Source organism: Orbicella faveolata, unplaced genomic scaffold (genome assembly GCF_042242905.1).
Source record: "Orbicella faveolata isolate gen_17 unplaced genomic scaffold, um_ofav_v1 contig_12, whole genome shotgun sequence".
Lineage (NCBI taxonomy): Eukaryota > Metazoa > Cnidaria > Anthozoa > Scleractinia > Merulinidae > Orbicella > Orbicella faveolata.
Window position 1 is genome coordinate 28,490,001 of NW_028301539.1, and position 14,974 is coordinate 28,504,974.

At 38.3% G+C, this 14,974-nt stretch overlaps 2 protein-coding genes and 1 long non-coding RNA gene across 6 annotated transcripts in view; all 3 read left to right on the top strand.

Moving 5' to 3' along the window:
- The first annotated feature begins 255 nt into the window (after positions 1-255).
- On the top strand, positions 256-4,969 carry LOC110058520 (uncharacterized). Of its 3 annotated transcripts, XM_020765177.2 has the most exons (4): positions 292-385; positions 2,041-2,166; positions 2,624-2,881; positions 3,872-4,969. In XM_020765177.2, the coding sequence occupies exons 2-4, from the start codon at positions 2,133-2,135 to the stop codon at positions 4,480-4,482; spliced, it is 903 nt and encodes a 300-aa protein (XP_020620836.2). In that variant the 5' UTR covers positions 292-385; positions 2,041-2,132; the 3' UTR covers positions 4,483-4,969. The 3 variants fall into 3 exon arrangements, with proteins under 3 accessions (XP_089139294.1, XP_020620836.2, XP_089139293.1); XM_089283168.1 differs by lacking the exon at positions 2,041-2,166 and having other exon boundaries at positions 256-385; XM_089283167.1 differs by lacking the exon at positions 292-385 and having other exon boundaries at positions 399-2,166.
- Positions 4,970-5,112: 143 nt separating this feature from the next.
- The window catches only part of LOC110058345 (uncharacterized), a 46,718-nt gene continuing 36,856 nt past the window's right edge, over positions 5,113-14,974 (top strand). Inside the window, exon 1 of one of the 2 annotated variants that reach the window (XM_089283171.1) lies at positions 5,113-6,059. In XM_089283171.1, the coding sequence (XP_089139297.1) occupies positions 5,996-6,059 (64 nt within the window). In that variant the 5' untranslated portion in view covers positions 5,113-5,995. The remainder of the gene's footprint in view (positions 6,060-14,974) is intronic. The other variant, XM_089283173.1, reaches the window with a different exon arrangement.
- Positions 6,196-14,132, top strand: LOC149117433 (uncharacterized). Its single transcript, XR_016205658.1, has 3 exons — positions 6,196-6,745; positions 7,346-7,446; positions 13,817-14,132. It is a non-coding gene; the product is annotated as an uncharacterized LOC149117433 (long non-coding RNA).

Here is a 14,974-nt window from a genome sequence, read left to right on the forward strand (position 1 = left end):
CATAACTACTAATACGATAAAACTAAATAATTTGAAGCCCCACACGAGCACACTTCGTGATTCTCTGTAATAGCACCCTGTTCTCTAAAATACCTCATATTTTCACCTTCTACTGTCGATCACTGACCTTTCGAGTTGAAAATCTTAGTAGTGTCTTTCATTTTTTTCATGATAATTCAGTTTTATCCAAATTACAAGTATAACTTGTAAGCCACACATGTACGCACTGCGGACCTATTTTTCATAACCTTAATAGCTTTTGTTCGTTTCATGTCAAGGGTGGTGATAGCCGCTGACAAGCAATACTTGCAGATTCGAACTCTTCTTGTTGGAAAGCTTTCTTCTTCCACGTCGATCGTCCCCTTAAGAAGTAGCTTTACTTCAGGTAAGCGTATCAGGTCTTAAGTTTGTAACTAACTGCCTCAGGAAACTCAAAACGTTAAGGCGTGCTTGTTGGACAGTTGTATACGTTGCCCGACGAAGTTCAGCTTTGGATCGACAGCGAACCGTGTACTGTCTGCGTTATGCAAGCTTCTTCCGCCGGGCTTATTTGGTTCGCTCGCACCGAGTGTTATTCGTACGCGGAAGAAGGTCGTTTGATTGCACGTAGAACGATTCCGTACTGATAATGACCGAAAGTCGGTCCGAATTGAGAACTGTACTGTATTCATTTCTCGTTCCTTAAACATAAGGAACGAAGAAGTTAAAAATTATAAACATAATAACTGATGCGTTGTTTATCCAACGACCACCAGTCCGGATTATCCCAATACATTAGGCCACCATACTTCGCATAATACAAAAACGTGAATATCACTAAAACGAAAAAAGATATTCCAAAAAGGAAAACGCCTGCCCATTCTTCTTTACTTTGAAAAGCCTTTCAAATAAGCAGCAATTATTTTTTACTTCATAGGCACTTTAAAGTCAGCAATTACATGTAAGCATTCGTAATTTACATGTGGAAATCGGGTAAAAATTATATATATGATATCTTTTACCACAGCATCAAATAGATACAAGAAATATTTCAAATAAATACCAAAATGGAGAAATTTCAGATTTACAAAGAATATATTAACAGATTCTTGACTATCCATGCATCTGACAACACATCTAAAATTTTGGGAACATTTTTCTAGCTTAAGATATTTTGTATAACAGAACAAGAATTTCTCACTCGTAAGCTTTATTGAAAATTCTGTTTAATGATTTCATTTCCTAGATTTAGCCAAAACGTGTAACATTTTGGACATTTGAAATTTATCTTAATTGCTATGTAATGCTGGCATAGAAGAACGCGCGCGTCCTGTCGATTTCGGCCCGATAATCCCTAGATAAGAGGAAAGTCTCACTTCACGTATCGATCGTTTCTGTGCTTAAAAGAATGCAGAGTAAAGATGCTTACAGATTCTATGGTCTCTTCCCAAAGGATGGTAACAGCAGCTCGTCAAACTTGGCCCGCAGTTCTCATCGTTGTGCTTCCTGCGGTCCTAGGATAACCGTTGTCTGAGCAGACTTGTCTGTGACATAGAACGCGAACACAAACTTTCCTTTTATTTCATAATTGTGACAGTATTTATCTCAATTCGAGATAAATATATACCTCCTGAAGGCCTGCATTCAAGGCATTGGAAGGCATTCGGGACTCTTTTTGTCCGCCATCTTGAATTTCTTGGTTTGTTGTGAAACACAACACTCCAACCAAAACACGCCTTTACACTGGTTGAAACGCTAGTTTCGTGACATCACAGATGTCCTAATTTATTGGGATCTATTCCGGACTGACCACAGGAGTAAGCATTTGTGTCACCCGGACGAAAGGATATGCCGAGGATTCGGGCGAATCGTCTTCCAGGCAAAACGAAAGCACGCAAGAACTTGGTCCGTTTTTCTTGTCTTTAATATTTCGAATTTCTTAGACATTTCGGGGATTTCAGTTGGCCTCTGTACATATTCCCGTATCAATCAATATATCTCCTGATAAACAATAAGATCAGTTATTAAAAACTGATTCCATACAAATGTACCATTTTGCAGAAAAGTTTATTCACTTTTCAAAGTGTGGACTGCAGAAGGGGCTTGGTGAGGATCGTTACTGTGTTACTGAAGGTCAAACAAGCGCCAGCAGGATGGCCGAATTCAACCAGACTGGAGAATCTGACGGTGAATTGCAGTTGTGTATTATTCTGTCAGACGCATTCATTGGCTGCAAGAATAGGGGACATTATCATCTATATTTTGCTCCATCATTATACGATGTTACACCGCCGGAGAAGGCATGATGCTGGAAACGTCTTTGCTCTGAACAGTTTACGAGTTTGTAAAACTGTTTAGTTCTGTGGATTTCATGTTGAAGGAGATATTCTGATTAGTAGCAGAAACACTTACGAGCCCATCCAACCTTTGTATCAGTTCACCTTTTAACCCTCGTAGCTCAACAAATTAACGGTACTGTAACAGATCGGGCTCAAATTTCTTGGGACAGATGATTATGTCATTTATTTTCAATATTTAGACTACGAGTAATCCCCTTTTGCTTAATCCGTCGAGCGTGTGCGAAAGGAGGGACTACCAACAAAGCCAGAGAGCACTGTTAATTGCTTTTTTATTTATCATGCAGATGTGCAGGCCGATTTCACAGAGGACAATCCCTTTTCCCAGCCCTGGGAAGACAGCGACTTAGCTCTTGTTGTGGAAGGGCAAAGGTTTCATGTTCATCGTCTGATATTGACTTTAAACTCGCCTGTATTCAAAGCTATGCTGACATCTAGTTTTAAAGAAGCAACGAGTGGTGAGATTACACTACCCGAGAAGAACGCAAATGAAGTGTTAGGTTTTGTTAAGCAGTTGTACGTACACAAGAGAGAGGAGATCACAAGTAAGTTCAACAGACTTGCACATCTTAAGATACCTTGCAACTCGCATTCTCCCCAAACCACATTAATTGTGGGGTGCGGCGGACTGCACGTCACAGGACTGCCCAAGAGACACAGATTGTACATATGGGTTATTGATCAAGCGTGAGGTCAAGATGGCTGAATATTGGCCAAGTTCATTTTTTTTTTTTTTTTTTTTTTTGCATGTTTTTACAGGCTTCATTTGTTAATAACCTCATTTTGCACAAAACCCAGTGGACAAATTATCTAGTGTCACGTGACAAACGTTAAACGTTACGGTTTTTTTAGTTTATTGAATCTGACACTATTGGCCTTTGATTACCCGAAGTCATGTTCAGAAATTTGTCTTTAATACCTTCCAAAGTAGAAATGTTGGCGTGAAGTCAGTTGGCACAAAAGTAGACTTTTTGAGAAAAAGTAAGTTTCTTAGACGGTGGATTAAGCATTTAACAAGCCAAAAACTGCGTCGGAGATCTCAAGGGGGGTGTAATGGAGTTTATTTTGTACAAAGTTACCGCGGTTAGTTGTAGGAAATATCCCTCTTCATAAGGGGAATGAATGAGACTGTGATGGTAATTCAGGCAAAGCTTTCACAAGTAATTATACCAATCGAGTTGTGCATGTCTTAACAGCTTTACTATAAAGTATCGTTCATATATGTTAAAACTGATCTATATTTTTGGTCATGTTCTTACTGTGAACAGTCGTTGGTATGCCCGTTGCTGCGTAAGAAAACTTATACCACTGTGTACTTTCCTTAAATTTCACACTCACCTAGAGGCAAATTTGGGCAGATCGTTTCAAAATTGTTTTGCGAAGTGTTCAAGGGTCTTAAATCTTGTATTTTCAAAAAATGGAATTTTTTTTGAAGAAGCCATATTTTTTTGGTACCTACCACCTTAACGGCAATTAATATTTTGAGTCTGGCATTCTTTTGATGGGGATAAAGTCCGCTGTGAATTATTTTTCAGTGAATAATGTGGAGCACTTGCTGAAACTCGCTGATGAGTACCAAGTAAAAGGAGTCCTTGACCTGTGTGCCAGTTGTCTCAAGAATGAACCTAAAACAGAGTCCAATGCTATGAAGATTCTTCTTCTCGCTCAGCAATACGGTCTCTCAAGTATAAGCGAAGATTGCTGTAATTTACTGGCGGGAATAAAGTTGGACAGACTTGAAAAGTATGAACAACTTCCATTGCTTAACAACGAGAACCTCCGAGGCATTCTCCTTCCAAGAATGAGACATTTGGAAGAATTTATCAGGGACCTCAGTCCTCAAGTTGCAGGAATTGTGGCTTGCACCACATGGCTGTGGAACGAAGCCAAGAAGCCTATGGCTTGGTGCCCGACCCACTTTTCGAATGGGCAAACAAAAGTAAGCCTAAGAAATTGCTTGCGAACGTGCTCTGCCTGCAAACACGTTATTCATTGCTTGGCTTTTGACACCGTTGAAAGATCTAGAGATTATTATCGGAGTTCTGAGAGCTGCACTCTTTCCCGCTCTTACACTACTCGCGACGGCGATCACTTTGACAGTAACCTTTCGAATGTTTTGGAAAAGTTGTTTGATTTAGCTGATTAGACCCGCTAGCTGGAAGAGCTTCCTCAAGTATTGCATGAATTTACCCTGGTCCTTGGTACGTCCCAAAGGTTTTGTTACTGACGTGCCATGAGAAAACCTGTGGAACCAGAGTAACATGAATTGAAAATCGGCGAAAAGAAATTTGAATTCAAAATATCTTATTGTTTTGTTCATTATATATTCACGAGTTTATTGAAAGATGACTAAACTGACTGGATTCTGTTCCCATTGGTTAATAAGAACAATCGTTTACGAAGTAGACGTTAAAAACGGAATTGCTGATGGGCCAATGCTGGGTTAAATAAAAAATTCTTAATGTTTTTTACATTATATATTTACGAGCTCATTGAAAGATAACTTAACTGATTGAACTCTGTTCCTAGAGCTTAATAAGAACAATCGTGTACCAAAGTAGACTTTAAGAACGGCATAGCTGTTGGGTTTTGTATTTAGAAATTCTTCCGATTAAAACAAAATTAAATAATAACGTCAAATCAAGAAGAATCGGCATCGGGCCATATTGCCCACGCTGCTGGAGCTTATCCCGATTTCTGTAGCATCAAGCAAGTAGAAGTATTCCTACTCGCTCCGTGTTGACATTCTAGTACACCGCAGGGCTTTGTACGCCCGGTTCTCATTTATACACTTGGGTCAGTAGAGAGAAGCATTGTTCGACTTACGTAAGCTTCAAAAGGGTCGAAAACTTAAAAACTTAATTACTAAAGAAATGGAAAATCATGATGACCTGTTACCAGTCAAACAGAGGACGGTTAGCCAATGAAAAACATATTGTAAATTACCATTTTATTTTACTGTATATTACACTATATCCAGTATCTAAGAGAAATAAGCCGACCCCCAAGCATTTTCGGGGTGGAGAGAAATAAGAAGTTCAAATGATCCGCCCGCGGGTTCATCATCATAAAAAACGCTGCTCAACGTTTGAAAATAACGCTGCTCAAAATTTGATAAACCATAACTGATAATGAAAAAGATGTTATTCACCAGCATTATTTTGTACGTTGTTTTGTTCACCGGCATGTATGTCCGTTTATCCTAACTTCCATCATTGGCCACAACATTTTGTGATAATGGTGAGAATTTCTAAAAGATTTTCATGAATCTGATCATCTCAGGTAGCTTAAGAATCACTTTGTTATATGGAATTAACTTCGGTTGATTTGATCATGATTTGTGTCAACACGTGATGAAAACATCAATATTTGCGTTCTCCGCTAAATGTGAGACCAAAACCACGAAAGTGCCATATGGTCCGGGGTAGTCTCGCAGGTAGGAAAATTCTTAGTCCCAGGGCAATAATAAAATTTCAAATGCTTCACCCCCAGGATTAAGATTTGAGCTAATGCCCAGCTATTGCTCCCGGAGGTATGGGCACTGCTAATTACGCTTCACGAGTGTGTGTGGCCTAGGACCGAAGAAGACAGAGAGTTTCGTGGAAAGGCGGAAGTGGATTGCGACGAAGAAGATAGTTAGCTCTACGACCACACTGCAAATGGCCTCTAACAGCAGCGAATCGGTTATGTATATGGCAGCTAATATCTCACCAAGTTCACCTGGTAAGCCTTTGCATTATTAATTTGATATGTTAAGTTCTTCGACATCGCATATAGACATACAGGCTTCATATTCTTCTGTAAAACTGGTGCAAGTAATGCCATGTCTGTGGTAGGTTGATAGCGAACGCCGATCGCGGGGCAGAAGACTCCTGAAATTTTCGTATAGGCATCATCCAACAAAAAATGACGTCACATCCGGTTTAAACTGCGCTTCGCGGCTCGTTTCACAAAGCGAGAAAATGGCGTTTCGATTACTCGTGGTTTCCCTCTATTTGTAAACCATCAGTTTCGTTTCATTTTATATTGAGTATGGAAGGATGTTGCAGACACATTACTTCGACTTTTGAAGCAAAAATTTCGGGAAAAGAGAAAAGTTTATTATTGTTTTGAAGCAAAATAACGGAGAGCCTTCCGTCATCGTCGGGCGAATTTTACACATTTTTAAAACTGGTGTTGTTCCGACTTTTGGTTCTTGTTGTTCGTGATTTAGTGATAACAATAAGTGCAATAGCCTATAATGTTAACAACAACCTGGATGAAGTATTGCTGGCCATAGTTTGCACTGTGTACTACGGGAACATAATTAACAGAAGCCGTTTAGCTCCGAAAGTCGCTGTCACCAGAACTTTTGTTACTCTTGGCTCACGTGTATTGGTAGAAGAGACAAGCTGGATCGCATGCTGAAGGTCAGTATCCCACATTCCTACATCTCTCGTTGAAGATTGTTGTTTTCAGTAAGATACAGTACATATGTATCGGTAGTTTGGGGTCATCAGTCTCTTTCTCTTTGGTGAGTGCTTTTAAAACGCCCAGTAAAAACTTGATTCACGGCATGGAAACTTATGCCTCGCTGGATCGAAATTCGAGCAAGATTTTTGAGTTCTAGTCCTCTTTAAAAGTAATTAAATCAATTATTCAAATCCAAGCCATCAGAGGGAATCTGCCATTGAAGCTGCCCTAAGTTAAGGTCCTGTTCATGGACCTTCCCCTTTGAAAATCGTGGGGGTGTTCTTTGAGGCAACACAGGTCCCACTTGTATGGTCTCGGGTACCCGGGATAACCCTCCCCCTGAGGCAACTTTATCAAGTGTTTGTATGAGAAAATGTAGCCCATGTAGGCCGAGTAAAAGTTGACCCTGCATGATTATTCGTAACTCCTATTGAATAATCAAATGTGCAACTATCCCTCTTTGTTTAAGTTTCCCTCACTCATTTGATCAGAGTGGGTTTTGCTGAGTTAATTTTCTCTTCTTTGATACAAATTGCTGCTTTAAATCTTAAATCTAGGCATTACGTGACACTCGCCATGCTGAGAGTTGTTCCAGTTAGGCGAGCCAAAGTGTTTATGTATACTCAAAGAAAAGTTGTTGGTTACTTTAGCTGCCAAGGTGAGTCAACTTGCCCACCTGAATTGTCTCACCCCCAAGTCTGGTTCATCATCCTTGTGTAAACGGTTGGTTGAATTTTGCAAAGAAATAAGTGAAAAGATAGCTCCGCCAGGGTAACTCGGGGAAAGGGTTGTCTCTGGTACACAAGAGCTATTCTATTTTATTTCCATTTTCCCTCTTCCTCTTCCAACTGATTATGCAAAATATACTGTCCAAAATCTTTATGGGTACTGATGTTTGAGAGTGTCATCTTTATCACTACTGTGGAATGTACCTCACCATACGGCCACCCCTGTTAACACAGCCACCTAGTTATTATGGCCACTCTATTCTGGCTCAAACAAAAGCTCAGTCGGTCATTTTCTTATTTATTAATTATACAGTCAGATTTTTGTGACCTGTTGGTGACCAGATTAACAGAATTCTGGCACATTGTAGGAGTAATTTATATACAATTTACAGCAAGCAACAGGCATCATTTTGTTAGTGAAGTCCCATGCATATATGTAACTCTTGATTATTTTGAGATTTTATCTTTATTATGTCATCAAGGCAATAATATTTTGATTCCTGCTCCAGCGGTAGGGGGGGGGGGAACTCTCCTCTGTGTGCTATATACAGCTGTGCAGCCCCAAAGGGTATGGTTATTCAGTCGTTTTGGTCATAAATACTCCAGGGTAAGGCTTTTGCCCTCTAGTCTTTAATTTGTTATGTTTTTTTAGAATAAGCTACCTCAATTTTCATCATTATTGATAAGACCATCGACAAAAGTCCTTCAAAACTTATGTTTAGGGCAACTGTAGCAGTCGCAACAGTCATAAATGGGGTAGGGAAAATCACAGATTTTGGTCATAAATAGGTTAAGAGTTTAACTTTTGTGAAGAGGTCTGCACTGACCCCCACCCAATTTTTCTGGGATGTACAAAACACATTTTCTTAGCAGTTACTACAGTCTTGCTTTAGTAAATCAAAATAGTACTTGCTGCCAGGTACTTTATAAAAGTATAACCCCTCCAGAAGCCTTCACAAAGTACATGTAATATCAGGTACTAACAATTTTTTTTTTGCGGCTGATTAAAATTTGGTATTAAATTGTACTGCACTGGTGCAGATTTAATATACATTATATTTTGTCACACTTAGTTCGCTTATTTTAAGACTACTCAGCAGCAACTAGTACCTCTTGTATGACCATGCAGTAACAGTATATTCCAAACAAAAAAAAAAGTACATGTATATGTATTACTATCCTGCCTGGAAGAGTGTGTAGAGAGAGCACACAGTGCAGTGCCCTACTATATGTCTTTTGTTAGGTATAATAATCTTAAATTTAGAAGACTCATATTGATCTTAGAATTCACAAAAAAGTTGATTTCTCGACAACTCTCCTTTAGCTGTGTCACTTCATAATAAATTAGCAGTTTGGTATGTTGTAGCATAGAACTTTAATTAATTAAGTTATCGCACCGGTATCACAGAGGTCATGGGTTAGAATCCAGTTCACACCTAATTTTTTTTTCAGACTATAATTTCACCTTTGCTTAAGTTGTGTATAGTACGTTGCAATGATCAATCATGTCTTTATAAGTTGATCAATGTATATATGAAGAAGCTAGTCATAAAAGGGGATAAGTGACGATTTTGGTTGCTTTTCTTTTTTCTTGCTCCAAATTAGCTGAAGTTTTGCATGTGGTCTTCAATGTAATAGAAAAATGTGATTCTGTATTTTTGTCGCTGGTTTTTGCTTTGTTTTCGAGTTAAAACGTAGGCAAAAAACTTGGCTTTTCCTAGCCATGTCTTTAGGAGTTTATTTGTTGAACAGCAAACAGGCAGACTGTTTATAGTGTATGAAGTCAAAACCAAATCCCACAGCATATAGAGCGGAAATCTGGGAACGGATTGTTTACACCGGTTATTGTGACGTGAACACAACACGTGAATCGATCGAGCGTCAAACGAAATGCCATCAAACAAAAAAGAGATGTGCCGCATTAGAGCTCTGTCAACTAATATCTTAAGCATTGTTTTAAAGTACCTTGTGTGCCTACCTGGTGGTTGAGAGGCATCATAAAGCCTCGATAAACTCGTAAGTCATCAGCACGTTTTAAAGAATCAAAATGTGTTCTGAAACTTCGAAGGCAGCTGATATACCGTAATCGTGTTATCGGCGTTCGAAGTCAGATCGAGCCAGGTAGCAAAGTCCAAGAGCAGTTCTTGCCCAAGAAAAATACCCTCTGGTGAGTTGTGGCCCATTTGCCAAGCGTTGCTAGCGTCAAAGTTTGGAAAGCGAGAACTGGTTTTAGAGTGATAAAATTTGTCTTGTATCGACCGCCATGTCTTGCCGCGCACAAGGTGTAAAGACCCTTCCCGGCATGCATTGCGATTACGTTCTGCGGACGTTTCTCGAACTGGTAACTAGATTTAAACATAATAATGGCCAGCAAGTGGCGATCGATTGTAACAGATCTGTGATCCAGTTTGCGTTGATTTTATTTCAAATCGGCATGATTTGTAGTGTTTTGAGCTTCTGGGATCAGGGGACATGCAGATGTATGGAGACCCGTACGTTGCGCAGAAGGGTTAATCTGTTAATCTGTCAGCCCTATTTATAGAGCGTTTTCACGTGGAGTCATCAAATTCTTAAATCCAAAACTAAACAGCCGCCAAAGTTGTTATCCTCATCAGGCATAAGAGGTACCAGCGCATTTTGAACTTGGAAGTTATGGCGGTGCGTGACATCAAGCTACGATCGCGTTTGTCGAAAACTATGTTTTATCTCGTGATTTTTTAGCCATTGAAGACGTTGCCAAATTACCATTTTCAGGAGCCCATCATGGGCTCCTACCATTTTGCTGTTTTCTAAGTGAAACCAACATCCTTGCCGTCACGCGTTAACGTCAAATTAACATTTTAACCTATTTAGACCTGAAATCAACATCATCGAGCTTATGCGCTGCGTAAAATTGACATTTTGCTGGTTTCTAAGTGAAACCAACATCCTTGCCGTCACGCGTCAACGTGAAATCAACATTTAAACCTTTTTTGACCTAAAAGCAACATTTTTGAGCTTATACGTTGCGTGGAATTGACATTTTGCTGGTTTCTAAGAGAAATCAACCTCCTTGCCGTCACGCGTTAACGCGAAATCAACATTTTAACCTATTTAGACCTGAAATCAACATCATTGAGCTTATGCGTTGCGTGAAATTGACATTTTGCTGGTTTCTAAGAGAAACCAACATCCTTGCCGTCACGCGTTAACGCAAAATCAACATTTTAACCTATTTAGACCTGAAATCAACATCATTGAGCTTATGCGCTGCGTAAAATTGACATTTTGCTGGTCTCTAAGTGAAACCAACATCCTTGCCGACACGCGTTAACGTGAAATCAACATTTTAACCTATTTAGACCTGAAATCAACATCATTGAGCTTATGCGCTGCGTAAAATTGACATTTTGCTGGTTTCTAAGTGAAACCAACATCCTTGCCGTCACGCGTTAACGTGAAATCAACATTTAAACCTTTTTTGACCTAAAATCAACATCATTGAGCTTGTGCGTTGCGTGAAATTGACATTTTGCTGGTTTCTAAGTGAAACCAACATCCTTGCCGTCACGCGTCAACGTGAAATCAACATTTAAACCTTTTTTGACCTAAAATCAACATGTTTGAGCTTATACGTTGCGTGGAATTGACATTTTGCTGGTTTCTAAGAGAAATCAACCTCCTTGCCGTCACCCGTTAACGTGAAATCAACATTTTAACCTACTTAGACCTGAAATCAACATCATTGAGCTTATGCGTTGCGTGAAATTGACATTTTGCTGGTTTCTAAGTGAAACCAACATCCTTGCCGTCACGCGTTAACGTGAAATCAACATTTAAACCTTTTTTGACCTAAAATCAACATTTTTGAGCTTATACGTTGCGTGAAATTGACATTTTGCTGCTTTCTAAGTGAGATCAAAGTCCCTGCGGTCGCGGCGGGCCGATCCTTTGTTATGATAAACCGAGGCGAGACTTCGACTTATAACAAAGGCTTGGCTTGGTTATTATAACAAAGGATCGGCTCTGTTTATCATAACAAAGGCCCGGCTTCGTTTATTTGCAGCCTCGGCGGGAAAAGGGCGTTAGGTATTTTAATCAAAAGTGAACTTTGTCGAAAACGCTCCAAATTTCGCATAGAGTTTTGTTTAGGTATGTTTAGCAATGTCCCGTAGTTTTTGCGCTAAACCTTGCTTCGTTTTCAGGATATTGCGTATGCAAAAAAGCACTCGGTTTTCCTAGCTGCGTCTTTATAAAGCGAAGCAAAAACCAGCGGCAAAAATACAGGAACACGTTTTTCTATTACATTGAAGACCACATGCAAAAATTCAGCTAATTTGGAGCAAGAAAAAAGAAAAGCAACCAAAATCGTCACTTATCCCCTTTTATGACTAGCCTCTTCATATGTCCCACTGACTTATACTTCAACATTTTATCTTAAAGTTTGTTTATTTGTTTTATTGTGTGGTTCTAGAAAATGTCCATACCCACCCCAAGGAGATTACTGGAAATTCCAGGGATTGGGAGGGTCTCAAAAGCCAAACTTTTTAAAGAAAACTATTAATAAAAATTGGAATTTTCATAGGGATGGGATGGGGAGATCTCTGTTTAATAAATACATAAATAATATGTACAGACCCATTATCTGATGTGAAGACTGTGCAACATATCCTGGCCAACGAGTTGCCAAGGTGTAGCATCCTTGTTATCAATTTCAAGTACCAAATTAAAGAAGATCAGTGTGTTAGATGGGAGGGGGGAATTTTTCAAAATATCATAGACTAAAAATATATATATTTTCCAAACTCAGTCATGTTAGTAGTGTTAGTGTCTATTTATTTATTTATTTATTTATATATTTATTTATTTATTAATGAATACCTGTGAAGAGATAGTCATACATTCTCGCAAATATTCTGGGAGTCTCCCACATACCGGTTAGATCATCCAGTCCCCCAGGAAAGTTATGAAATTTATTCTCCAAGTAAACTACTGAACCATGGGCTCCAGTGGGGACAGTGCTATTACGATGCAATTTGCAGATGTGCTACATAATATGAGCGTAACAGTTTTGTTACCATGGCAACAGACTGCATTTCAGACCTTCCCTGATATTCTAGGCTTTTCTGGCCACCTCATGTCCTTGATTAATGTTTTTCAAGCTGAAAATCACTGGATTATTGAAATTGGGTTAGAGGGGACTGGAAAAGATTGAGTTGCCAATAGGGAACATTTTTTTGTAGCCATATTAGTGTGTTGCTTGTAGAACTATAAGGTTACCAAGTTTCAATGATCTCTGCTGTATATATGGTCTGCACTTGATGTAATATTGGGTTTGGTGTATGACATCATCAGTCCTCTCATTTGCATATATTTTACACATTTTAAACTTAAATATCTCCAGAATTAATGCAAATATTTGTTAAGGTAAACAGTATTTGTAATCTATAGCGGAATTCTATTTGATACTCCTAAAAATTCTGAATCAAGGGATAAACATTTGATGATAGTAGCATGCCAAATCATTGAGTTGAATTTATGCTGCTGACATTAACATGTACTGTAAGGTGTTGAAGAGAATTTTGGAGGGGAATTTGGTGTGTTTATTGAATTTCCAGAGGTTGGTTGGCTGGTTTTGTTATTGCTTTGTCATTATCTTCCATGTATTTTTTTTAAAAGCAGAGTGCTTGGTGGCAAAAGCAAAACTGGTAATATTCTCACTTATCTGTGTTTCTAAAGTCATGTTTTTAGGTTTTTGGGGTCAATCTATTAGTAGTTGCACTGTCTTAAATTACAATAGAAAAGATGTGATATTAATTATGTAAGTTATACTTTGGTATCGTTCATACCAAAATTATAGTAAGTTTCTGGTTCAATGTTTGCCTCTGCATTAATTTGATTAAACTACTGTAGTTTATTTTTTAACGGAATTTAATTCTGTCAAAAGGGAGGTGGGAATCTGAGAACAATAGTGAACTAGACCAACAAATATCCAGAAATCTACCACCATTGCTTTCATGGCTGAGTGGAGATGAATCTAAGTCAGACCAAAATTAGAAAAAAAATTACTGATTTATTGGAGGGTTGAAATGGGATCCTGGCTATGGGAGAGTAGGAATCAGGGCTGAGGGGGGTGGGTGGTGTGCTTGTGAATTTAAGAACCTCTCTGAAAGTGAAAACAAACTGTAGGTTTGAAAAGTTTAAAGCGGAGGTAAAAATTATACTTTAATATATCTTGTTTATTAAGGTGGTAATGAGCATAATACCCACTTAGGGTGAGTCACTGAAACAATGACATAATTTATGTTTGTCTTTTCTTAGGTGGTTACCTCCTGGCATATACACCCCACACAGGCATACAATGTTATGATTTAGATGATGCAACCTGCTTTCCCATGTTTAACATACACGTAAGAGTATTGATCAGTGGACCAGTGTACCAGTGTGATTTCTCTACTGATAATGAGAATTATAATAAAGATACAAAGCCACTCTGGTGTGATTTATTTAATTATTCCTTAACAGTAAAGTGAACCAGTTAAACCAAAGGTTGCACTCTGTAAGATCAGGTGTACAAAAATTAAATAGAAAATTTCACTACATCAATTTTATTAATTAAGTATACTTCTCTGCAAAATATAGCTGGTATGTTGTTGTACTGGTAAGAATATAATTTGGAAATTTTTATGGGAAATGTTTCCATTTAAAAATGTAGCTCAGATGCCACAACTATAGTTCTCCTTTCTGTGGTGTTTTCTTTTGTGGTAAATTGTGAAAACAAATTATGTTGACCTACATGTAAGTTAAAAAAAAATACAAGTAGTAGCTCTTCTGAAAAAAAAAAAGTTAATTTGTTGTTGTTTCTTCCTGTTCATTTTTTCCTTGAACATTTTTATTTTCCTAATAAGTAGTTTAGCTAGCCATAAAAATGTTTTGTTGTCTCTGAGACCATTTTCAAGATAAAAAAGTGATTTGTATATAAAATTTGAATTTTTGGGGGTTGGGGTGGGGACCTTTTCAGAATTTCCCTAGAAAGGTCACAAGGTACAAGGGAAGAGGCAAAAATAGAATTTTAAGTGTTAAAACATATGTTTTCATCATCAGTTTGGGCCTCTCTGTGAAGCTGCATAGTATACTCTAGGATCATGTTATACCCATTTTAATTCAAAATACAAATGGAAACTTGCATTGACAATCACTTAATCTCTTGGCACCGTTTTGTTTTTTAATAATTGCCTTTTTTCACAAAACAATAATTTGAACATCTTTGTTTCACAAGCTGGGAGGGGGGGGGGGGAAGGGGTATTCTACAAAGTTTTAAATGGAAAGGCCTTATCTCAAGGTCCATTACCCCTTACCCTTTTGTATACATTTGTACCATTTTGTTAGAAATGGCACCTCTTTTGTCGACCTTACATTGCAAAAGGGTAAATGTACCCCTTTAACAAACCTATTTAAGAATACTGCATCCCTTTTCTA

Coding starts and splice junctions, on each gene's coding strand:
- LOC110058520 (XM_089283167.1), top strand. CDS start 2,025: ATGTACCATTTTGCAGAAAAGTTTATTCACTTTTCAAAGTGTGGACTG. Junction 2,167..2,623: donor CCAGACTGGAGAATCTGACG/GTGAATTGCAGT, acceptor TTTATCATGCAG/ATGTGCAGGCCGATTTCACA. Junction 2,882..3,871: donor CAAGAGAGAGGAGATCACAA/GTAAGTTCAACA, acceptor ATTATTTTTCAG/TGAATAATGTGGAGCACTTG.